The sequence below is a fragment of the Grampus griseus genome (genome assembly GCF_964374135.1).
Source record: "Grampus griseus genome assembly, chromosome: 8".
NCBI lineage: Eukaryota > Metazoa > Chordata > Mammalia > Artiodactyla > Delphinidae > Grampus > Grampus griseus.
Window position 1 is genome coordinate 69,703,822 of NC_139002.1, and position 27,048 is coordinate 69,730,869.

Consider the following 27,048-nt stretch of genomic DNA (forward strand, 5'->3'; position numbering starts at 1 on the left):
GAATGGATAAAGAATGTGTGTGTGTGTGTGTGTGTGTGTGTGTGTGTGTATACACACACAATGGAATATTATTCAGCCATGAGAAAGAAGGAAATCCTGCCATTTTCAACAACACAGATGGGCTTGAGGGCATTATTATGCTAAATGAAATGTCAGACAAATACTTTACGATATCACTTATGTATGGAATCTAAAAATGTTGAACTTGTAAAAACAGGCCATGAGTGAGGGAATTGGTGATATGTTGTTTAAGGGTACAAACTTGGAACTAGTAGATAAACAAGTTCTGGAGAGCTAACGCACAGCATAATGATTATAGTCAACAGTACTATATTATAAAGCTCAAAGTTGCTGAGAGACTAGATCTTAATTGTTCTCACCACAAAAAAGCAATGATAGTTATGTGGTGTAGTGAGGTGTTAGCTAATGCTCCAGGTGGTAATCGTATTGCAGTATACAAATGTATCAAATCAACACCTTGTATACCTTAAATTTACACAGTGCTTTGTGTCAATTATATTTCAATAAAAAAAAAGAAATGAAATGACACGTTTAGAGTTTAAATGAATGGTTAGAGAACCAGATAGCTAAAAGATTCCTTAATTTTTATAGTAGTAGGATCATAACTACTGAAAACATAATCCAAAGTCTGATCCTGAAGTTACCTGAAATACAATTCAAGTTGAGTTCACGGCCTCACTAAGCCTCTTATGTTAGAACTACGGTATCAATTGGGAAAGAAAGGACCCTGATAACTAACTGGAAGGGGAATATTTGAGTAGATTTCAGTAAATCTGATTACCCTGAACCCCTCAAATCTTGCTGTACCTCCCTGCTGAGAAACAATCATTTCTCCTTGTGTTGGTTGCCTGAAGACCTTGTAACAACCTCACCTGAGATTCTTGACTTGTAGGGGAATGTTATTTCACCTCTAAATCCAGTCCCACCACCTCTCATTTCTTTGTGATCCATAATTAAACTCATATCTGCCAGGATCTAAGTCTGAACACCAGAATAATTTCCTAAATTTATATTGGCAGAAACCTGAGGAATATATGTGGGAATGGATTTAAAGTGTTACAGCAAGGGAAAGGAAGGTAATGGTTGATCATTCTGAATTTATTGATATAGGTGTACCTATTAGAGATTCTGGATTCAGGGCATTAGCTTGAGTGTTCGGCAGTGGCCCTAACAGTTTGCTCCATTCATTGTCTGAAATCTAGGCATGAAGAGAAATTGAGGTGTCACAACTTCCTGATATACTGTGGAGGAAGGAATTCAAAGGCTTACACTGATAGGATATTGAAATGGATTGGTCATGTAGTCTTCCCACCCATACCTAACCATGTCCCTCAGAAGTGTCCCCCTTCATCAGTGTTGAGAAATACATTGCAACGCTAACTCCTGGAGGGTAAACTACCACACTGGCCCACCAATCATAGTAGGGGCTTACGGAATTTAGATGATAAAAGGACTTTTGGCCTGGGTCCATCTCATAGTGGTAGTTCCCTGAACCCACCCATTTTGGGAATGCACAGTTGGAATAAACATATTTAGCAACTGGCAGAATCTCTCCATTAATTCCTTGATCTCTGCAGAGAGGACCATCATGGTGGGAGGGGTCAAGTGAAATCTCCTGAAACTGCCTCATTCTAGCAAAATAGTGAACCAAAGCAGTACCTTGTTTCTGGATGGACTGCAAAATTAGTGCCACCATCGAATGCTTAATAAATGCAGGAGTGGTGACTTCCATCACATGCTATTTGACCTGTGGTACTTTAGCTTTTACACAAGATGAATGGATCTTGAAAAATGATGGTGGGTTATTCTAAACTTCATCAGGTGGTGACTCCAGTTGTCACAGCTGTTCCAGATAAGAATTTTTGAATAAGTCAACCCCACTCATCCTATTTGGTACACAGCTGTTAATCTGGAGAAATGTGTCTTTTTTTATACCTGTTAGCAAAATCCACAAGAAGACATTTACTTTCTCATCTGGCAGGCATAGCAGTACACTTTCATCATCCTAGTTCTGGGCTATATCAAGTCTCCCATTCTGTTATAATCTAGCCTAGTCCCATAAGGTATCAAAGTGGTCCAGTATAATGACCAGATAATGCTGAATAGCTCTACTGTGCAAGATGTAACAAATATCCTAGATACCTTGATAAGAGTGCCAGAGGAAGAGAAATGAGAGAACTTGCACAAAAATTCAGAGATTTGCTACCTCAGTGAAGTTATTAGGAATCTGGTGGTCTAGGATATGTTGAGGTATCCTCTCCAAGGTTAGGGACAATTATTTTGAATTCTCTACCTAGAGTGCTCTTTGGATTCGAAAGGCAAATTTACAATATCTCAGTACTGCTGCTCCAACCCATGAACTGTAAGGCTACGAATTTTATGTGCAACTCAGAGCAGGAGAATCATGTGAAGCAGTTTCAGGGTAGTGTAAGCTGCTTGGACACTTGGCAATATGACCCTCAACACATCAGCAGTTTTCAGAGTGTCTTTGGCAGGTAGGGATCCTCTGTGGAGTTATAGAAGATCACTACAAGGGAATCATAGTATAAGCCCTTAGGATTTTGAGGCAGTGCCCATCCTTCTTCCTCGGATAACTGTTCTTTTTGTAAAACAGCTGCTAGATTGTTACTGGGCTCTGATAGAGTTTGAATATTTGACCATGTGCACTAAGTTACCACATGACCTGCCTGTCCTAAACTTGGGCCCTCTGACTCTCCTAAAGTTGGCATGTACAGTAGCACTCAATCATCAAGAGGAAATATTAAATACAAGGTTAGTTTTGAGCTGCCCCTGAAGGAACAGGAGACTCCAAATATGAACTCAGATTCCTATGGCAGCTATTGCTAATACGTTGGCACTCTTCCTTAATCCATATGGCCTCATGGGGAATTACCCATGACCGGGTGACTGAAGGAGAAAAGACCTGGTTTCTAGATTGTTCTGTCCCATATACCAGTCAGTACCTCCTGAAAGTGGATGACTACAGCTTTATAGACTCTCAAAGCTATCCTTTGAAGGATAAAAAGGGGAAGGTAAATCCAATCAGTAGGCAGAACATCAAGCAGTAAATCTGCTTGTTTATTTGGCCTAGAGAGAGAGATGACCAGGAGAAAGGGTCTACACAGATACATGGCCCGTGGGTAATAGCTTGCTTGGATACTTAGAGTTTTAGAAGGAAGAAGATTGGAAAATTGGTGATAAGGAGTTCTGGGAAAGAGATTTGTGGCTAGACTTCTCCGAGTGGAGGATATCTGTTTCCCATGTGAATGCTTACTGTAATGGTTAATTTTATGTGTCAACTTGGTTGAACCATGGTGCTCAGACATTTGGTCAAATATTTTTCTGGATGTTTCTGTGAGGCTGTATTTTAGATGAGATTAACTCATCAGTGGATTTTGAGTAAAGCAGATTGCTCTCCATAATGTGGGTGGGCCTCATCCAATCAGTTGAAGGCTTTAATAGAACAAAGACTGACTTCCCCCCAGAAAGGAGGAATTCTGCCTGCAGACAGCCTTCATACTTGAACTGCAGCATTGACTCTTACCTGGTTCTTCAGTCTGCTAGCCCATACTGCAGATTTTGGACTTGCCAGCCTCCATATTCGCATGAGCCAATTCCTTAAAATCTCTCTCTCTCTCTCTCTCTCTCACACACACACACACACACACACACACACACTCTCACACACAAACACACACACTGTTGGTTCCACTTCTCTGTACAACCCTAACTAATACACTTCCCAAAGAGCATTCCCTGCAAAAGAGGCTCTCAATAATCAGGTAGTCAAAATGACCCCTTCTCTTGATTATCAATCAGACTCTTTCCTTAGCTACTCCCGTTTTCATTTGGTGGGCTTATAAACACAATAGCCAAGATGGCAAGAATGGAGATTATGCATGGGTTTAGCAACACGGACTTCCTCTCACTGAGGCTGACCGGACCCTGGCTTCTGTTGAGTGCCCAGCTTGGCAATAGGAGAAACCAATGGTGAGCCCTTGATATAGCACCATTCCCTGGGGGAATATCCAGTCATCTATCTGGTAGTAGTAGGTTGATTATATTGGATCCCTTGCCTTATAGAAGAGACAACTTTTGTTCTCACTTACTCTGTGTATGGATTTACCTTTACTGTCTATAGTGCTTCACCGTCACCATCTATGAACTTAGTGAATGCCTTATTCACCATTGGCTTATTATATACAGTATTGCATATCAAGGAACTCATTTTTGCCTCAAAAGATTGTTGCACTGGGCTCATGCTCACAGAATTTACTGATCTTTTCATGAACTTTATCATCCCACAGCTGGCCTGAGAGAATGACATATTGAAGACTCAGTTGGGGCACCTGTTAGGTGAAAACATTTTGTGGGGCTAAGGTGCTGTCCCACAAAATGTGGTTTATTTTCTGAACCAGTGACCAGTATATGGTACCATTTCTCCTATTTCAAGAATACACAAATCTGTGAATCAAAGAGTGGGATTAGGAGGGTTTTTTCTGTTACCTCAAACGATCCACTTAGAAAATTTTTGCTTCTCCCCCAACCCCCACCAAAACAAACAAAAACTTGGCTTACACACCTTAGTTCCCAAGGAAAAATGCTTTCAATAGAGGACACATAAAAGGGAAACTGTAAACTGAGACTGCCATCTGGCCACTTTGTGTTCTCCGTGCCTTTGAACCAGTAGACAGGAGGAGGATTCTGTACAAGGTCAGGTGATTGATCCGGTCTGATCTTCATTATCAAGAAAAAATAGGGTTCCTACTACACATGGGAGGATGTATGTTAGGAACCCAGGGGATTCTCTGACCTTTTTGGTACTCCTATGTCCAGTGACAAAAGATAATGAAAAACTGCAGTAATCCAGTGCCATAAGGGTCACTAATAGTACAGACCCCTGAAAGTATGGGTCATCCCACTGGGCAAAGAACCATAATCAGTAGAGATGCTGGCTGAGCAAAAAGGGAATGAGGGATGGGTAGTGAAATAAGAAAATGATTGAATCCCAAACACAGCTATGTGACCAGTCACAGAAATGAAGTCTATAATAGCCATGTATTTTCCTCATTGCTTTGATATATATTGATATTTATTTTATATATTAAGCATTTTTTTTTCTGCCTCTTTCTCACTCTTCTACCAGTCAGTATGCAGTTGATGGAAATTTGGGTTCTTTCCACTTTTGGGGTGTTATGAATAATGCTGCTATGAATATTCTACCAGCTTTTGTGTGGGTATATGTTTTCATTTCTCTTGGCCATATACCTAGTTTTATGGAATTACTGGGTCATAAGGTGACTCTGTGGTTAACATTTGGAGGAACTGCCAAACTATTTTCCAAAGTGGCTGCACTATTTTACATTCCCACACACAACTTATGAAGGTTCCAATTTCTTGTTATTATCTATCTATCTTTTTGATAGCCATTCTAGTAGGTGTGAAGTGGTATCTCATTGTGGGTTTTTTGATTCACATTTCCTTAATAGCGAATGACATTGAGCATCTTTTCATGTTGTTATGGGCCATTTGTATATCTTCTTTTTCCATTTAAAAATTTGGTCATTTGTCTTTTCATTACTGAGTTGTAGAAGTTCTTTATATATTCTGGATACAAGTATCTTATTAGATTTATGATTTGCTATTTCCTCACATTGTGTCGTCTTTGCAGTTTTTTGATGGTGTCTGTTGAAGCACAGAAGCTTTTAATTTTGATGAAGTTTATCTTATTTTTTCTTTCATTACTCATGCTTTTGGTGTCATATCTAAGAGGGGTTTGTGTAACTCAAGGTCATGAAGATTTACTATGTTTTCTTCCAAGAGTTTCATAGTTATAGCTAGCTCTTAAGTTTAGGTCTAGGATCCATTGGAGCTAATTTCGGGGGATGAAATAAGGAAGAGGTCCAACATTCATTCTTTAGCACATGGATATCTAGTTGTCCCAGCACCATTTGTTGAAAAATTTTCTTTATATATTCTGTACATGGTTGGCTCTTAAATGTTATGAAGTCAGTTTCTACCTTTTAAGATGTGAGCATTAAATGAAACAACATGTATGAAAGTGCCTTGCATCACGCAGGGCATAGTTGGCTCTCAACGAGGTCTTGGCACGCTTGTCCAAGAGCAATTGACCATATATATGAGGATTTATTTCTGGACTCTCAATTCTATTCCATTGATCTATGTGTCTATCCTATGCCAGTACCACGCAATCTTTGTTACTAAAGCTTTGTAGTAAACTTCGAAATTATTCTTCTTTCTCAAGATTGTTTTGGCTAATATGGATCTCTTGCATTTCCATATGAATTTTAGGGCCAGCTTATATATCTCTTGTACCAAAAAAGCCAGCTGGGATTTTGGTAGGGATTGTGTTGAACCATAGATCATTTTGGGGAGTATTGCTATCTTAACAATATTAAGTCTCCTGAACCATGAACATGGGTATTTTTCTACTTATTTAAGTCTTCTTTAATTTCTTTCAACAATATTTTTTAGTTTTCAGAATACTGGTTCTGCACTTCTTTTGTTAAATTTATTCCTAAGTGTTTTATTCTTGTTGATGCTAGTGTAAATGGAATTGCTTTCTTGGGTTCATTTTTTGATTATTCATTCCGAGTGTGAAGAAATAAAATTGATTTTTTGCATACTGATCTTGTACCCTGCAACCTTTATGATCTCATTTATTAGTTCTAATAGTTTTCCAGTGGATTTTTTAGGATTTTTCTGTATACAATCATGTCATTTACAAATAGAGGTAGTTTTACCTCCTCCTTTTCAATCTGGATGCCTTTTACTGAGGCCTGCTTTTATTTATTTAATTTTTTAAAGATTTTTTTTTGATGTGGACCATTTTTAAAGTCTGTATTGAATTTGTTACAATATTGCTTCTGTTTTATGTTTTGGTTTTTTGGCATGTGGGATCTTAAGCTTCCCTATCAGGGATTGAACCCGCACCCCCTTCATTGGAAGGTGAAGTCTTAACCACTGGACCGCCAGGGAAGTCCCGTGAGTCCTCTTTTTAAATGAGATCTACAGTAGTTATGTTTAGTTGTCCTTGCCATCTATTTTCTTTTTTATACTACTAATTTTTATACTACTAATGTTAAGTATATACAAACTAATGTATTAAGATCCTAATATGTCAATTCTAAGTAATTATTGAGTTTAAAAGGATTTTTTGGCCATTTTTGATATTTTATGTATATATTGTAAATTCTAGGGGAAATACAGAACGCATATAATGCAGGAAAAATTGAAGTTATTGACTCTGATATTGGTAATTAAAATCTTATCAGAATTAAATATATCTTTATCCATACATTTAACTGTCTTGTTTTTACTTTTTATAATTATTTTTAAAAGTAACTCTAGTGTGGGTAATTCTAAAACTCTATTTAGATACAAAATATAAACAGCATGAAAATAATTAGGTATCTTTATAATTATCAGTAGTGTGTGTTAAAGTCATTATGTTAAAACATTCTTGTGATTGCAGATATTGAGTGAACTAAATTATGATAAAGTCCTTTTGGACTTTGACAAGCCAGGGCATTATTCTGAGTTTCCACTGGTGAACACATCAATGAAATTTAGTATCTCTCTAATATCCTTGTGGTTTTATTTGCTGTCTACTCTCAATATAGTTTATTATTTCCTTCTTAATACTTTAAGATCCCTTTAGCAAAAACAATCTAGTGACTATCTAAATGGAGACAGCCACCCAATTACAAAAAAGGAAGAAACAAATGTAAGATATTAAGGACACCAAAAGCACAATGCTGATAGTGAAAACACTGTTTCTAACTAGAAGATAAAAAGAGTTATATTGACTGAGTCATTCCTCAGTTTTCCATGCCTTTTCAGTTTTCATAGTTTTTCTTTACAGTATTTTATAAGGGGCTTCATGGAAGGAAAAAGAAGAGGAAGAAGGGTTGTAGTCAGGGTTACAAATGAAAGGTAATCTATCTGGATAAGATTTGAAAAGCATCTATGTTGAATAGCTTACTTTGTTAATATATTAAATTCCTAAGTCTCTATACTATTTCATGAAATGTTATTCTCTAGGTTGGTTTTTCCTGTTACCCCGGCCATTATATCTAACCATTAAATAACAAATGTTTAGAAAATCAGAGGTTTGGCTTTTTTCGTATTTTTTTTAAACGCACACTTCTCCAACACATTTATTTCTTTAAAGGAATGGATTTTGAAGAGAAAAAACATGGGGCAGAGAGGTATGGAATAGAAAATACAAATGTAAGCTGTTTTGCTAATTGCTTTATGACCACAACAAACTAGTACAGAGAATGCCCTGTACAAAACAACACAATAAAGATCGAGGTGTTCCCTTAGGCAAGGCTGAAGATTTCAGTCTCTGGTATTTGGAATTTAGGTTGCAGTCCTTGTTTTTGGACGGATCACTGGGTGTGTGGCACAGTCCATGCTTTTAACCAGATTTGAACAGGAGAATGGCCACTCGGCCCAGGTAGAAGTAGATGAAGTGTTTGGTTTCATGTGTCACATAACTACCGAAGTTCCTCCCCACGATGCAGTGCCAGGTGGGGTTATACTTCTTGTCAAACTGCTTCTTGATATGGGCCGCAATGTCCTTCTCTATATTATATTTCTCCAATGCCTGAGTAGCACACTCCACCGAGCCCTGTTGCATCTCCTCCGACATATCGGCATTTTTGATCACAGCCTTTCAGTCACACATGGTTACCGAAGAGCAGGGTCTGGCCCACTGCAACGGTCTCCTGGGGGAGGGGCTGGCGAGGCTCAGACCCTTTGAGAGTAGCGATCCCTACTGAAGCCATGGTGCATCTATCAATCAGAGGTTTTTAAAAATTATCACTAGCTTGAGTAACAGCATCATGAGAATCCTGTCATGTCCTGTAAAGTGAGTGACTTCAGGGTCGTGTTTAACAGTATTCCTCTCTATTAGCATGTATGTTGGAAATAGTATACTATTTTATGTCCATGTTTATAAATAGAGTCTATTTCTTAGGTAAGTCAACAAATAAGATAAATAATGATATTACCTGTGGGAATCTCCTTCTTAGCCTCCTTGTGAGGATATTATGTGTAATGCTGGGTTATTTTGCTTGTTCCTCAGATTCTAACGGTAGAATTAACCCTGGGCGAATTGCTTACATTTCTTCGAGGAGTTGCTGTATTCCAGATGAGAGCTATGGCTGCCTGTCTTCAAACATTCCTGCATTGGAATTGATGGCTCTGTACGTGGCAGCTGCCATGCATGATTACGACCACCCAGGGCGGACAAATGCATTTCTAGTGGCTACAAATGCCCCTCAGGTAGGAACTACTTTTTCAGAAAGTTTAAGGAGTGGTTCTGAAATTTTACAGCCATACTGTATTTCCCTTTGTAAACCATTCTTCAATTGAATCATTTGGCCGTTGGATAATAACACACGGCAGTGATATGACATGTGCTTGTGCTGAAGAATTAGGGAAAAATCATCTTCAGCTGGAAAATAAGTAAAATGTTCCTGAAAGAGTAATTCGCTACTTTTATGAAATTCTGGAGTCTTTGCTGTCAATATCTTTGCCTTTGATCAAATTGATAAGACTTTGACTAGATGTAAGACTTACTCTTCCTTCTAGCAAGATCCTTCATATGCCTAAAAGCTATAATGACTGAGAACTGTTATTATTTTTGTTGTTGTCCTCTTTTTTTCTCTAAGACATACCATAATATGCAGTCTCTTAGGTCTGCATGTATTCATATATGTAAAAAATCTTCTAGTACATTATTTTTGTATTCAGTACAGCTGATAAGGTGCAAGATTCCTTTAGGGTCACAATTTGCATGAGAGGTAGGAGTCCCCAGCAAATGGATATTGTAATTGCGATGACTTTAAACATTAGGACTTGGAACTAGATAGTCAGCCCTCCATATCCAGGGTTTCTGCCTGCATGGATTCGATCAACTGCAGATCAAAAATATTTGAAAATTTAAAAAATTCCAGAAAGTTCCAAAAAAAGCAAAACTTGGAATTTGCTGCACACTGGTAACTATTTACATTGTATTAGGTATTATAAGTAATCTAGAGAAGATTTAAAGTATACAGAGGATGTGCGTAGGTTATATGAAAATACGACATCATTTTATTAATAGACTTGAACATCTGCAGGGGTCCTAGAACCAATTCCCTGCAGATGCTAAGGGATGACTATACTTGGTTTTAAGCAGAATTTAGTGTGGTTGTGAATTTTTGTTTAGGCTGGTGATTCCTGAAATGTCAGCTTTGTATTTCTGCCTGCCTGCCTTACAAAGAGCAAGTTGTCAATGATTGTTTGCTGAATTCATCTTACTTCCTCACTTTGTTGCTCTGTGTTCAAAACTCAGTTCTGATTCTTTCATCTTTTATAGCCATTCTCTGTGTTCCTTTTCTCATTTCTCTGACACACTCCCACTGCTTAAAATATAGGAGATAGATTCTCTACCCAGAACAAAATTCAGTGAGAGAGAGAAGATTAAAAGTGCTATGTAAAAAAAAAAAAGTGCTATGTAATTCATTTTCTCCAGTTAGACTTCATCTCTTCATAGCTCATGATTTCCACAGGTAACTTTTAAATGAATTTCAATCTAGATACTAATAGTTTTCCACTTTCTAAGAATTGCTTTGGGAGAAATTTCCCACTAAGGAACACATTTCCTCATTTGCAGTCCCATTCTGCAAGAATCAGACGCCCATTTTCTCTAGCCTAGCACTTCACAATCCTAGTCCTATGGCAAGTCACAGACCTGGGCAGTAGTGGCACAGCGGAAAAAGTACTGGTCTTCGGATTGAGAGACCTGAGTTTAATTTCTGGTTACCTACTATTAGCTGTGTGACATTAGGCAAGTAACCCTTATCTTTCTGAACCTCAAAATATGTACCTGATATGACTAAAAGAGATAACATTTGGAAAGTTTTCTACTGAATCAGATATCATGTAGACAGAAATTATTTACTATTCTATTCCACCCTCTGCTTTCATTCTCTCTTTATTGGCTTTGAGTATAGGTGAGTCAGACTTGTTTATTACCTCTTCTTCAAGGATATTACAAGTTAGTGAATTCTAGTGTTACCTGTCTTGCATGCAGATAATTGAAAACAATGACACATGAATGTAATTTATATAAGTTGTATACGCAAAACTGTTGTCCTGATCAAAATACAAACATGAAGTCTGGACACAATCAGTAACTATGTGTTATTTCTAAATTCTCATTGTTAAGGACTGCCAAGAGATGAAGCAATGGAAAGGGCTGGACTGGAAAGGAAATTGATCAGAGTTCAGCTATGAAAAAGTGTAGCCTTTTACCTAGTCTCCTTGCTTCCTGCTCCCCTTCAGTCTGGTTTCAACACATAGCAGCCAGAGTGGCCCTGTTTAAACGTGCATTACATCACTCTCTGTTCCAAGCCCTCACTCCTAGTAAAAGACAGTCATTACAGTGGCTCTGAAGGCCCTACACGATTTAGCCCCCAGTAATTCTCCTTTTAAAATTCACTCAGATCTAGCCTCACTGGCCTCCTTGCTGTTTCCTTCCATGTGCTGGCACACTCCCTTTCTAAGAACCTGGTCAGTTTCTGTTCTCTCTGCCCAGAGTGCACTTTCCCCAGACATATATTGGGTTAGCCAACAAGTTCATTTGCGTTTTTCCATAACATCTTACAAAAAACCCTAACGACATTTTTGGCCAACCCATTATATAGCTCACTTTGTCACTTCCTTCCACCTGAAATTTCAAAAGCCCCTCCCTGGCACTCATTATGTTCCTCCCCTGATCATAACAATGGTCATTCAGCATACTGTGTATTTTGCTTGTGTATTTTGTTTATTCCATGCCTCTCAGAGGAGTATAAATTTCCAAGAGGGCAGGGATTTTTATCTCTTTTATTCCCTAATACCTAGAATGGTGCCTAGCACACAGAAGGCATTCAGTAAAAATTTGTTGAATGTTGAAGGATCCCTAACTTCTTTGCTCTGCAGGACCACTAAGCTTGTCTGAAATACACTCCATTGTTCCCAAAGTGATGAAATTCTTGAGACCTTCTTCAGCTAGTGCCTGTGAGATAAGGACTCTTTTGTGAAAGCCTGAGGCCTAACCTGTTTATTAGGTAATAAAGCAGTCTCTCTCATCTTAGGAAGCTCAATAGGTCTAATCAGGCCATAAATAGTGAAAGATATTATTGCTCCCGTGTATGATAAAAAGGGACAATAGTGTATACCACCATCAACTGGATCAAGCGTTCTTCATTCTCATGGGAAGAGAAGTGTGTGGGAAGACTCAGGAGGATGATTTTGAATCCTTGCCACGAGAGAAGGGGAAACATTTAGTCAGCTTTATCCTGGAGGGATGTCAGTATTGAAATTCTAAGAGATTTCTGAGCTATTTCCAAATGAAGAGTTGGCTGAAAGACAGAGATTAGTGACTGAGATGTTAGAGTTTGTAGAATATTTTGATTTGGGGTAAAAGTAAACAAAACTTTGAGAATGGTAGATCTGAGACAGTCATCAATGTTTGTCCTCCCAAATATAGATCAAGATGGTGACTAAACAAGTACATTTTTCTCCTTTTCCTCCTGATCAAAATATTAGTAAGGGATGAAGCTCATTACAACAGAGAGGAGTTGGCGGGAGGATATTATCACCAGTAGGTTAAAGAATTTCATATTGTTTCTGGAAAATGAAAAACATGTGGGCAAATATTACGAGATTAAAGTATACTAGAAGGGGGCTTCCCTGGTGGCACAGTGGTTGAGAGTCCGCCTGTCGATGCAGGGGACACAGGTTCGTGCCCTGGTCCGGGAGGATCCCACATGCCGCGGAGCGGCTGGGCCCGTAAGCCATGGCCGCTGTGCCTGCGCATCCAGAGCCTGCGCTCCGCAATGGGAGAGGCCACAACAGTGAGAGGCCCGCGTACCACACACACACAAAAAAAAGTATACTAGAAGGGAGCTGAGGCCTAAGTGGAACCCTAGAGACTCCTGATGCAATTTGCCTTTGTCTGCTCTACACACACACGCCTCCCACATAACACACACCACACACCTTTAAGCAAAGCTACTGTATTTACTGCATTTACTTCCAGGCAGAAAACACATCTCTTAGATATTGAAGAAAATGGCCAGGAGAGATTTAATACTCTAGAGTAAATCCTTCTCATTTTTGAAATCACACTGGTAATTCTAAAGCAAAACCTGCTAGGTAAACAGGCCCCATCCATGTTTACAGGATTCCTACTCATCCTTCCCAATTAAAGAGACTCAGCAATAAAACATACACAAGGCTATTCAATGCATACTATGAATATTATTGAACAAAACAGGCAAAAAAAATATTCTGCCCCCATGGAACTTACATTCTAGTAAAGCAAGAAAAAACAAATAAGTGTGTGTGTGTAAAAGACAGAGAGATGATTATGACATAAGTGCTAAGAAAAAAGTAAAACGGGAAGAGATAGTGCTGGCATAAAAGGATTATTTTCATGTTAGAGTTCTGTATCCAGCTAAGCTACAGTTGAGTGTTAAGAGCAAAATAAAGAGTCTCAGGTATGCAAAGATTTTTAAAAATCATGTTCCATCCATCCTATCTGAGAAAGTTACATAAAAATGTGTTTTAGCAAAACAAGGGTGATAACTAAGACAAAGGGTCTTGTCTTAGAAGATAATGGGATTACAAGAAATTTTAGAACCGAGAACTTGAGAGTAAAGGAATCCCCAGATGACACCTGTTCATCAAGACTATTTCTTTAAAGAGAAGTACTTCTTTATAAAAAAGTAGCTTCATTGTTTTCTACTGCACCTAATTTGTTTACTGCCTCTATTGGATTCTTTTTTAAGTTAGGAATATTATTTTTTTAATGAAAACAGCCTTTCTTAATCCAAGATTTTTCATTCAGAAAAATTAAAATACCTTCTTTAATCTTATGACTATGACCTAGAGATTTTTCTGTTTCCTCCTTTTTCTTGTGTTTCAAAACGAGACATTTGTTCAGATTTGTCATAGTCTTCCTGTTTGATCAAAGTCTTTATGTCTGATGGGTTTTTGTTAAGATTAATTACGTCAGAGTTTATATTAAACCCCTTTTCAAATCTTTTTGATTCAGAGAGGGTAAAAGTAAACTTTATGATCAACTAATTTGCTTTGCCATGTTAGAGAAGTATTTGCTTGTGGAGATAAGGATGGGATCCATAACTAGAGAAAGCAGGTAGCAAGTTGCTTTAGCAAAATTCAGAGGATGTTAGTTACTGCAGCTCTAAATTAGGGGGGAAACTGTCTTCCTTTTCTAGTTGTCATGGCGCTCTCAGTAAAAGCCAGCTGAGGCTTCATTATCTGTTTTACCTGGAATGTTTTCCTCACAGAGTTTAAACTTGGCTTGTTGCTCTATGTGCAAGCTTCCAGTATTCTTCTAAAGCAGAATTTGCCTCCTTACTGCTCCATGATTCTTGCCTCCACTCAGCCATGAGGTAGAGAGTTGACTGGGGTCCAGCAGGGGACTCCTTCTACTTACTCTCCAGGTGGGTTTTTCCTTCTTATGCAATGACTTAGATGGCCTTTCCTCAATCCATTCCCACTTTTACCATGTCTTTAAAGCTTCCAGTATAGTGATTATATCTAGAGTCTAATATTGACTCAGATTTCTTTTGGTCCCCATTTTATATTTCTTTGGTAAGGTCAAAGGGTAATTTGGATGCTGCAGGAATTCTGAATTACTAATTTTTTTTTTTTTACTGATCTCACTAGCTGAGAGTTTAAGTCAGCTAGCTTTACAGGACACTCATTATACATTGTAATTTATTGAGCTGGGAGTTTGATTACTTCATGAACAAAGCTATTCTGGTAATTTATCAGTCTTTATTAGATTTAAGCATGAATTAGTTAAATCACAATTAAATGCAAGTTGACCCCTTAGGAAGTCTTTGAAGTTTCACATGTATGTTTTAATTTGATACGTATATTGTAATATGATTACCACCATAGCGATAGCTAACACCTCCATCACATCACATAATTAACTTTGTGTGTGTGTGTGGTAAGGACATTTAAGATCTAGTCTCTTAGCAGTTTTTTATTATATAATATAGTATTGTTAATTATAATCACAATGCTGTACACTAGATCCCCAGAACTTGTCTTCAAACTGCACATTTGTACCCTTAGACCACCATCTCCCAATTCCCCCACCCTCTGGTAACAACCTAGTTCTGCTGTATCTAGAGTTCAGTCTCAGATTATTTGTAAGTGATGTCATACAGTATTTGTCTTTCTCCGACTTATCTCACTTAGCATAATGTTCTCAAGGTCCACCCATGGCAGGATTTCCTTCTTTTTCACGGCTAAAAAATATTGCATTGTGTCTATATATATTACAGCTTCTTTATTCATCCATTGGTGGACACAGATTGTTTCCAGCCTTTTTATGACTCACTGCAAAGTTTAAATCATATCATTGCTAACATAAAAATAAATGATGTAAAAAACAATCAAATGTTATGTATCTATGCTTAAATCTAGACTATAGCTAATTTTCACAAATATGTAAAACAATCTAATTAGGCTCAGAATATGCATCTTAACTGAGATTGCGCAGTATTTTTATCTGTCCTTTTCCATTAGACAGGAAGCTCTATGAAAATAGGGACAACGTTTTAAATTTTATACTCAGCCGTTAGCACTGGCTATGAGAATTCTTTTAATAATTACTATGCTTATTTAATAATTTTAAAAATTGCTTGCTTGTTAGAGATGGAAGAAGCTTTAAAAATTCTATATAATCCAGTGGTTTTTAAAATCTGTATTCCCAAATCCTAGACTACTGAGGTAGTACCTCAGGGTCTTCCACCAGAGTGAAGTGGAAAAAAAGTGAATAAATCTACACCACTTGAACCAGAGAATTTGTGCTTTTACCTGCTTGATACTTCTCTGACTCCCAGGCACTGTGTCAGTTGGGAATATAGGATGTGCCCTTCTCATATTTGTGGGTCTCTGACTCACCATGCACAGTATTCCAGGTTCCTCTCCTTCATGCTTTAGTCAGCATGTTCATTCCATGCTGGCTAAAGAACAGTAATATATCCCTAAACCTGCTCTCTCTGTCCCTAATGACTTTATTAACAGAAGCTTTATCTGAGAAGGTTCACTGATTTAATGAAGTTGACCTCAGATATCAACTTTACATCTCTTGGTAGGCAGCGTGGTGTCTGCAAAGATGAACTTTGGAGACAAATTACCCTTTCGCTTACTAGCTGTGAATGCTGGAAAGGTGTACCTTATCCTCTTTGCACTTGTCTACTCATTTATAAAATTATCAACCCTTCTTTACAGGTACTAACATGCCTGGCATGTAGTAGGTACTCATTGTATTCTTCCAACCTGATCCTAACTCTGTTTATTATTAAAGTTCAGTATCTTTGAGATGCCTGCCTCATTTTTCTTATTCCTTTTTAGGCAGTTTTGTACAACGACAGATCTGTTCTGGAAAATCATCACGCTGCATCAGCCTGGAATCTGTATCTTTCTCGTCCAGAGTACAACTTCCTTCTTAATCTTGATAATGTGCAATTCAAGCGCTTTCGTTTTTTAGTCATTGAAGCAATCCTTGCCACAGATCTTAAAAAGCATTTTGATTTCCTTGCTGAATTCAATGCCAAGGTTTGTTACGCAAATTAATTCCTGGTTTCAAAAGCAGAAATTATTGTCAGTGTTACTGACAAAAGTTATTTTTTTGTTTTGTTTTAAATTTTGAGAGTTTATTTGATCAAAAGCTGATTTGAATCAGGCAGCATCCAGTCCAACAGAAAGGAGCTCCAAGGACCAGTATAAAATGAAAGACTTTTATAGGCACAAGGGGACAGGAAGTTATACTGGGCAAAAAAGCGGGTTGGTAATTGAAAAGTTAAGTCCCTGTCCTCACTGAGCTCACATTCACTGTGGAATTGAGAATCACTGCCCTTGTGTGATGGTACTAATGGGAGCACGTTCTATCCCTCAGAAGTTGGGGTGCAAAAATGTTGAGAACCACTGCTTTAGATTCCTGAGGGAAGGATGCCCCACCTTCTGCAGGCAGGAAATCGTTTTCTTGATAACATTTGTGCCCTAAAGGAAGGTGTACCTTCAGGGCAGAGGAACAGGTATCAAAGGAGTACTAGATTCAACCTCCTGGAAGGAGACCTATATATGTCACTGTTGTGATATTGATAAAATGTTTATAAAAATCAGCAAGAAATTTGAAATTTCTTTAAACTTATTTCATCGCTGTATAGCTCTATTAACTTTTTATTTAATAAAAATTCACTTAAGTGCTTAAGTCAGAGTAAATAGAAGTTTTTATAGGTGAAAGGTTATCTAGCCCAAAACTTTTGAATCTGTGTTCCTCAGAGATTTCTATTCTGTAGTCTCTCAGAAAAATGTCACATAAGTGGAGCTCTAGACTACACAATTTCTTTCTTTTCTTTCTTTTTTTTTTTTGGCCATGGGGCGAGGCTTGCGGATCTTAGTTCCCGACCAGAGGTTGAACCCGGGCCACGGCAGTGAAAGTGCAGACTCCTAACCACTGGACAGCCAGGGAATTCCCTAGACTACACAATTTCAATCTAAAGAGCTCGCCTTTCTTTTAACTGTTTTCTGTAGTGGTGGTCTACATAAGAGTTCCTTATGTAGACAAAAGGGGTGGATGCCAGGGAGTTCCCTGGTGGTCCAGTGGTTAGGACTCAGGGCTTTCTCGGCCGTGGCCCTGCTTCAGTCCCTGGTGGGGGGGAACTAAGATCCTGCAAGCTATGCAGCACAGCCAAAAAAAAGAAAAAAGGGGGATAGATGCCAAAAAAAAATCTACCATCACAATAAAGTTCCAAAGCCACTGATCTGGCCTATTCACTTTATTTCTTACAAGAGGAAATTTGAGTTCTTGAAAGGCATGTTAATTTGCCTGATAACTAGCATTTATTTAAATAACAATGTTAGCATTTACTATGAACTGTGAATTTTTCTTTGTTAATCCTCATGGCAATATGGCTAGATTGATATTTTTCCTATTTTATAGATGAAGAAGGGTGGACTCAAGGAGCTTAAGTAATTTTTCCAGCATTATGCAATGAATTAGTAAATCATTCTGAGTCAGGATTTAAAACCATAGAGATTAGCTTCTAAGACTTGTGTTCTTTCAGCTATATAGCATGTTGTCTTTTACAGTTAGATCCTTAAGTGTTCCTTTTTGAGACAGAAATAGTTATAATTCTTATATGATTTGGTTTTGCATATACATATATATTATATCATATTATATACGAATGTGTTAATATACACAAATTACAATTTTCTCTGGTAATCACAAATATTGAAACCCATGGTTTGTTGTTCTGCTTGTACAGTGCTCTACTTCCATTGAAACAAAACCGTAAATGACACTTCAAAGGGAAATTTAACCCATAGAGGTACATGTTATGGCACAAACCAATTAAAAGAAGCATTTATTGAAATTCCTTCCTGTCCTTTGGACAGGAAACAGTTTTAAGACAATTTGGTAAAAACAAAAAACTGGGGAATTCCCTGGCAGTCCAGTGGTTAGGACTCCACGCTTTCACTGCCGAGGGTGTGGTTTCAAACCCTGGTTGGGGAACTAAGATACCACAGGCCGTGCGGTGTGGCCAAAAAAAACCCCCCACAACAAAAAACTCCTGTGCCCTCAGCACCTAAAATAATTCTGTTTTTCCAAACTAGGCCAATGATGTAAACAGTAATGGTATAGAATGGAGTAATGAAAATGATCGCCTGTTAGTATGCCAGGTGTGCATCAAACTGGCAGATATAAATGGCCCAACAAAAGTTCGAGACTTGCATTTGAAATGGACAGAAGGCATTGTCAATGAATTTTATGAGCAGGTAAGTTAAAACGTTAGATTGGTGGGACTTTTAGATTGGTGGACTTTTCTGCCATCTGAAGACACTACCCTTTGGGTTTGGATAGCTACATTAAATGCTTGAAATGAGTTGCTTTAACCAAAAATGGGTTGCATTTGCTCTGGTCTTAATATTTTCTCAGCTCCTTTGCCTTTGTTTCTAAAATTTAAAAACAGGGAGTTCCCTGGTGGTCCAGCAGTAAAGAACCTGCCTTACAACGCAGGGGACGTGGGTTTGATCCCTAGTCAGGGAACTAAAATCCCACATGCCACAGGGCAACTAAGCCTACACGCCACAACTACTGAGCTCGTGCACCTCAACTAGAGAGAGAAAACCCACACACTACAACCAGAAAGAAGCTCACACGCCACAATGAAAGATCCCGCATGCCTCAACGAAGATCCCGTGTGCCACAACTAAAGACCCAACGCAGCCAAAAATTTTAAAAATAACAATAAACAAATTAATCTTTAAATTTTAAAAACAAAAATAGTTTATTGCCAATCTGGAGTGGGTTGAATGTACTCCAGTCTAGAGCTAAGGAAAGACTACATATTGATTCCAAGGTCCCTTTCAATCCTGAAAACCTATAGCCTAGGATAATTTATTTCCAGAAGAAGTTGTTTAATTGATTCAGGGTATACTTAGATTGTATTTTTAAAGTATCAACCCATTTTCAACTCTGCTATAGAAAGACTGCCTTAGATACATCAACTACGTAAAAGTGCTGGCAGAGGGTAAGAAATTAGCACTAGAAATGGGGACAAAGTAGATATTTAGTGGCTTTCAAGTTTCAAAAATATAAACATGCTCTTTTCTCATATGTTTTTAATCTTGTCTTTAAAATAATCCTACCACTTTGCAGTCTTTACCACTTTTCTGTCCAATCTTGAGGCTCCCTACAATGTAGAAAAATACTGATTTCCCCAGAAGCCTAATATTTCATTATCTCCAAAATAACAAATACATCCTCTTGACTGGAACTGCATTCCTTGGGAATCCTTACTAGACCTACTAATCAGGAAAGATCAAGATGTTTACCAAGTGAGACTTCTGTGACAGGGCTTTCTTTACCAAGAGTTGCTACTCTAGTAGGAATGATGAAGGTGAGCCTATAAACTGCACACTTATCCATTATACCTTGTCACACCCAGATTGTATTGAATGACCAGTAAATGTAGTGTCTTTCACCCACCTTAGCTGAACATCCCTGTACAATAGTGTATACTCTGCTGTTTACAAGTCGACAAAATACCATACTGTGTAATCATGAAAATAGATTAGTAAAATCTTAACAATAATCTTAGAATACTTTTCACTGATACATTTGAACTAAATTATATGTAATTTGGGGTAATAAATGGTTATAAATATTTACCCTAATTTGTAGACTGCAGTATGTATAGTAATGTTTGCATATTCCCATCCTCATTCTCAAAGATAATTGAAGACTGCCTCAGGCTTCAGTTCAGGTTCACAAAAGAATTTTATGCTAAGGAAAATGCTGTCTTTATATTATCTGTACAAACAGTGGTAATAAGAAAGTGGTCGTATATGCCAATTTTAGAAAACCCACTAATTCAGTGAAAGAACATTAGAAAATTTCATTTAGACCCATTTTATGATATATTTTTAAAGTATAGAGAATTAATTCTTATTAAACAAACTTGGAAGCCATGCCTGAGGTTGAATCCTGGCTCCTCTTCCTTCCCAGCAATGTGACCTCAGGTAAGTTCTGTGCCTCAGTTTCCTCATTGAGAAAATAGGAATATTGATGGTACCTACCTTATAAGGTTGTGTGAGGATTAAATGAATTAATTTATGTAAAGTTCTTAGAACAGTTCCTGACACATAAGTGCTCAATAAACTTATAATTCCAGATCACTAAAAACAATATAATATTTCAGACAGTTTCACTTAATCTTTCTATTCATTATTCTTATGTCAAAGGAGAAAAATGCCATCTGATAATCCTACCACACAGTGGTCATGAAGGTTAAATGTACTAACCTATAGGAAAGTCAACCCTCATCAAAACCATCAGAATTCCTTCTCAGTCTTGTTCTGCTATTCAACCTTCTTCAGATATGGATGCAAATTTCTAACCTGGCCCAACCTTTTACCTTTTTATTACCTTAGTTATTCTATCTTTATGTATACTCCTATAGCCATTATGTGCCATGGGCTTAGAAAAGCCTAACTCCTATTTAAAAGTCAAATGTATGAAACTGTAGAATCCTGTGGATAAACCCACCTGGATATTTTTTGTAAATATTAATAATTTTCATCCTCACAGAAGATAAAGCCATATAAGATTTTTAATCATGGGACAGTGAATCATGGGACAGTTTCTGGTTGTCTCCTTAGGGCTCTGTTGGCTCAGCACAGATAGACACTCCTGCTTGCAGAACTTGTGCACTGTGGAGAGTATTCACCCTCCACCAGTTCAGACAGTAGGCACTAAAGTGTTAATAGTACCATTTGGGGACCGCTCAGCCCTGTGCTCGACATTTTATATAATATTGCTTTTCATCCTATAGCAACCCTGTAGATTATTATTCACATCTTACACATGAATTGGGCATAGAGCTTGCCCAGCACCACACAGGTAGTAGGTGGCAAAAGCAGGTTTTGAAACCACATCTGTCTGATCTCCAGTTGTGCTCTCCAGAACCCTAGGGACCACAAGTGGGAGGGTATCACAGGGCAGGCAGCTGGGGTGAACCCTCACCTCAACCACAATAGCTCTACTTTTGTCTGTTTTACATATTGAGTTTTCTGATTTAGATTCATTAAAGGGTTCTGCTGTTAGAAAAAAAAGGGAGGGCATTGAAAAGCATTTGCAAAATTCAACTCTGTACTTCTGAGGTACAACTACAACAAAAATGATTCCATTATATCATCTCCCCATAGGAGAAAGAGGATCTATATTTGATATTATAGAATTTTGGTAATTTATATAGAATTTATATATTCTATTAATATAATTTTGGTTTGTTAGCAAATTTGCTGTATTTATTTATTTATTTATTTATGCGGTATGTGGGCCTCTCACTGTTGTGGCCTCTCCCGTTGCGGAGCACAGGCTCCGGACGCGCAGGCTCAGCGGCCATGGCTCATGGGCCCAGCCGCTCCACGGCATGTGGGATCTTCCCAGACCAGGGCACGAACCCGTGTCCCCTGCATCGGCAGGAGGACTCTCAACCACTGCGCCACCAGGGAAGCCCTGCTGAATTTATTTTAAAAGATGTATATTTTTCTTGCTACCTGAATATCAACCATACTGGTTGACTGGGGGTGTGAGAATAAAGTCTTGTTAAGGATTTCTCAAATAGTAGAGAAATTCTTTGAGTTGGAATGACAGAGTAATTTCACTGATACTTCTTTGTAAAAATTATTTTGAGTTAGACTGTGCTTATTAAAAAACCTCAAGATAATTTTAACAAAGCTCAGTGGTTGTTCTTCCAACAGTTAAATGTATACTTTTCTTTTTAATATGATCAGGGAGATGAAGAAGCAAATCTTGGTTTGCCCATCAGTCCCTTCATGGATCGTTCTTCTCCTCAACTAGCAAAACTCCAGGAATCTTTTATCACTCACATAGTGGGTCCCCTGTGTAACTCCTATGATGCTGCTGGTTTGCTACCGGGTCAGTGGATAGAAGCAGAAGAGGATGATGATACTGAAAGTTGTTATGATGAAGAAGATGGTGAAGAATTAGATACAGAGGATGAAGAAATAGAAGACAACCTAAATCCTAGTAAGATATAAGGATACTGTCATTTCTTTAATGTTATTAATTACCTGCAAATGTCCATTTAATTTGGATTTGTTTTTAAGATACAGATTCAGTAGTTATATCTTAAGTAAGTACTATCTAAATGTTCAGCCTGAATAGTCTCCTTTTGAGTAACTACTGCTTGGGTGCCACGCAAATGCTGTCACACAACAAGCATTCTTAGTTAAAGTAGCATCTCTGGAAGTGCTGTCCTCCAGCCAGTGCACTTCAGCAGTCTCTACCTGTGCACACATGATGGGGCTGTCGCCAAATCTGAACTTACGTGAGCTGGCTGGTCCTAGTGGCTAGTCCTCCTTTGCCTATCCCCTCTTCACACCACCCTCCCCTGTTAACATGCCCTTCATACAGACTTGGGAAATAGTTCATTCAACACAGTTGGGAGAGGAGGAAAATACACATTAGCTGACTCTAAGAGGAAAACCAAGTTTTGTGGCATTATGGCTTTGAACTACCAAACCGTAATGCATAGTTTTTCTATATAAATCAGTGAGTATAAATGGAAGATGAAAAAGACATTTGTCATCTTTGTAACTAAAAATGAAATCAGTTATTTGCTCTTTAAAGTAGGATTTAAATTATATCTAGCTAATTTTTTTGTTTGTTTCCCAAGCATGCTATAAATCAGAACAGATAAGACAGCTTGAAACAAGATAACAAAGTACTACCTCCACCCTACCTTGTATTCAGGAGTAGCATAGTGAAGAGTAATCTTATGGCATTTTGGCATTACCATCTGATGTCATCTTGGGAAAGTTGATTGGCTTCTAAAAATTATTTGTACTCACCAAAATTCTGATAATTGTGTTTAATTCAATACATTAAAAAAAATCCCTAAAAAGGATGGTTTTTAACTTTGCATTGTTATTTATCATCAGTACCATCCTCCCTTCTCCTTGAAACTCCCACCCCACCCCATCTTCCCTAATTCCCTCTCTTCTTTATTTTTATCCAGTAACACTTAACACCATCTAACACACAAGTGTCTTGCTTCTTTGCTTATCTTGGTTTTCCCACTAGAAAGAGAGCCCCATGGTGCAAGGATTATTTTAATCTTATTATAACTATAACCCCAGTGCTTAGATAAATGCCTGGAATGTATCAAGCACTCAGATACTTATTGAATGATTGAATCATATTGCTATGATTAGAATACACATGTGTTAAATTTCACAGAACCACAAAGAAGGAAAGGCAGACGGCGAATATTTTGTCAGCTAATGCACCATCTCACCGAAAACCACAAGATATGGAAGGAAATCATAGAGGAAGAAGAGAAATGTAAAGCTGATGGGAATAAACTGCAGGTGGAGAATTCTTCCTTACCTCAAGGAGATGAGATTCAGGTCATTGAAGAAGCAGATGAAGAGGAAGAGAGACAGTTGGAATAAAAGAAAAGGCATATTGAAGAAGCCCTGAGGGCCGTGCTCAGTGCCGACGTCATTGCCTAGTGCTCACCACGCTGGCTTGGAACCGACTGCACCTAGGTGGACAGGCGCTAACACTGTGAGAGGATCCCTGCTGTGCCGGCAGTTTCCCACTCCCATGCACTTTCACCACACGGACTAAAAGTATCCTTGGAGCTTGGTTTCAGTTGACTTGTGTTGCCAAGCCCTTACTTAATGCCTTTACTGGTGTATAAATATTAATACTTTGTCATAATACTGCTTTGCTGGCTAGAAGGCTCTTATTTTTCATGAGGGGGGAGCTATAACTAAAAACTCAAGTGACTCACTTTAGTTTGCTAAGTGGCCAGAACCTTTTCCTTTCTTGAAGACAGGATTAAAAAACAACAACAAAAAATGGGAATTCCCTGGCGGTCCAGTGGTTAGGACTCGGAACTTTCACTGCCATGAATCCCTAGTAGAGTTCAATTCCTCATCAGGGAACTAAGATCCTGCAAGCTGAGCAGCACAGCTGAAAAAAAACCCAAAAACAAAAAACGCCACCAAAAAACATGATTCATATTGTACTTCCAAATGTGTCTTTTATGTCTTTGAATGTTTGGGGGGGAAATGTCTGTGCCTATCTATAAAAAAGAAATCCAGCGTTGCCTTTCTGAGGGATCTGTTCAATGCAGTATACCGTTCAGTGCTGTTCTCCAGCTAGGTTTATCCATGAAGGACTGAGTAACCTTTGTTATATTTAACAAAATCCAGGTGCATCAATTTTTGATGCTTTTTACTGTTTTTTTTTTTTAATCTACTATGTGTGTGTTCTTTCTGCTCAGAGCATTCAGGTTTGCCGTGGACATCAGAAGTCTGAATTCCAGTCTTACTGACTTTATATCCCATGGTTGAATTTTAAAGCTGTTTAGGTTTAACAATGAAGGAATTTTATTCTTTAGTCAAAACTGTTCTTATTTTAACTCTTGCTCAGGATTAGTATTTTTAAACATTTATTTTAATATAAACACAGCACAGATTTGTCAGAAGAAAAAAAAATGTCCTAATATCAATGTTAACCTTTTATGAAATGAGCATTATTCTCTCTTCTTAAATTTGAGACTAATTAAAGCCAAGGAAAAGGAGATGTCTGTCTTTCGCCTTAATACAAAAATCAAATGCAATTAATCCTATCAAAGATAAAGAACAAATGAAATAGCATGAGCTCTAAAGGTCACATACATTGAATAAATAATTGAATATGTGCTTAATCTTTAGATCCATATCTTGGGTGTTGTGTGTTACTGTAAAACTGATGCTCATCTTTCTGTTAGTTTCCTTCTGCCTTGAGACTACATGAAATGACCTATGACTACTCAATACTTCTAGAGCTCTACTGCAAGTCTAGTTTCTGAGATAAAGTAAATGGTGGGAGTACTTATTTAATTTTTATATTTTAAAAACCTAAATATTTTAGTAAATCATTTTACACAAAAGCACATTAAGATAATTACAAAGAAAATGGGCCATATTTACAATGTTTATAAACTTGTTAGGGTCCAGATATATACCCTAGTTGTGAAAATTTTTTTGAAGATATAAAATGCAGCCAGAATGACAGCAAGACGGTAGACAATATTTTCCATTATTTTTGGAGGCTGTATTATATTTTGGATCTGTGCAGCTCTTATGAAGCTTTTTCAGTTTTCCAAGGTAATTCTTTTTTAAATTAATTTTTACTGTATAGTTGATTTACAATGTTGTGTTATAGTTTCTGCTGTACAGCAAAGTGAATCAGTTATACGTATACATATACCCACTCTTTTAGATTCTGTTCCCATATAGTTCATTACAGGGTATTGAGTAGACTTCCCTATGCAAGGTAATTCCTTTAAAATATGATGTCAGCAGGCAATTTCTTACCTACCTAGATTATTTAGCATATCTGAAAGATATCAATTAAAGATCTACATAAGTGTTGAAAGTTTTGATCCTGTACAGTATCATAATATTTAATGAATCACTAAGCTTTATTTATTAGATACGGTGAGTGCTAGCTCCTTCCTACTACTTTTGCTACCATTGCCACATCACTGTAAACTGGCCTCTCATTACTGAGTGATAAAATTTTAACTAATTTATTGAGTTTGCCCTTATAATGTCTATATCCTGTGCTTCTCGTTCTCTTGAGTACATTTTACATCCTGCAGAAGTATATTTCTGCTATTGCAAACTACATATATATATATAAATTCACACACATGCATGTGTGCATAATGACTCAAATTTCCTTACTTTCTATTTTATTAAAATTTTGTATTGGGTTGTTTAGTGTTTATTTTTATTTTCTCAAAAGAAGCATGTTTTTATTCTGTTAAAAATGCTATTACTGAAATTTCACTTAAGTAATTTAACCCTGAAATTATTTAGCCTTTACAAAATAATTGGCATATATTAAAATAACCCAAACACTAAAAAGTATTCTTGCTGAAACTTAAATTCATAAATTGTAAGAAATGAATGTGAGTGTATGTTAAGTATAAACAGTACTATTAGATGGAATCTTACTTGAGAAATTGTGGAAAGTCATATTGCAGATCCTATTTTGGTTATTACTGAATCAGATTAATTTTCTAATTAGAATCATTTTCATCATGAATTTGCTGTTGTTTTAAGTCACTGGTCTTAGAAATAATCTTGTAGTGCTATAATATCTGTGTGCTTACTGACATTTTTCTCCATAAAAGTCTACTTTTTAAAGTTATTTCATGATTTGAAGGCTGTTTCCTGCTATTCTCACTCTGCTGGTGCTGTTGGATTTTTCTACTTATTTTTACAAGAATCCTAGGAGTTCTGGCACTGCTTAGGTTTCTGTCTATATTGCATGATCTCATAGGAACAACCTTCACAATAGAGACGAATAGAATGAACTCTGGTTTC

General features: G+C 37.5%; 1 protein-coding gene and 1 pseudogene across 3 annotated transcripts in view; one reads left to right on the forward strand and one right to left on the reverse strand.

The window, feature by feature from the left end:
- Positions 1–26,827, forward strand: part of PDE3B (phosphodiesterase 3B) — a gene marked incomplete at its 5' end in the record, with an annotated part of 177,321 nt that extends 150,494 nt beyond the window's left edge. For both annotated transcript variants that reach the window (XM_082660946.1, XM_082660947.1), the window contains 5 exons: positions 9,134–9,333; positions 16,480–16,683; positions 18,748–18,909; positions 22,432–22,687; positions 23,900–26,827. In XM_082660946.1, the coding sequence (XP_082517072.1) occupies positions 9,134–9,333; positions 16,480–16,683; positions 18,748–18,909; positions 22,432–22,687; positions 23,900–24,114 (1,037 nt within the window). In that variant the 3' untranslated portion in view covers positions 24,115–26,827. The remainder of the gene's footprint in view (positions 1–9,133; positions 9,334–16,479; positions 16,684–18,747; positions 18,910–22,431; positions 22,688–23,899) is intronic.
- Positions 8,364–8,734, reverse strand: LOC309826614 (dynein light chain 1, cytoplasmic-like; annotated as a pseudogene). The gene has a single exon. The product of its transcript is annotated as a dynein light chain 1, cytoplasmic-like (transcript).
- Positions 26,828–27,048: the final 221 nt, after the last annotated feature.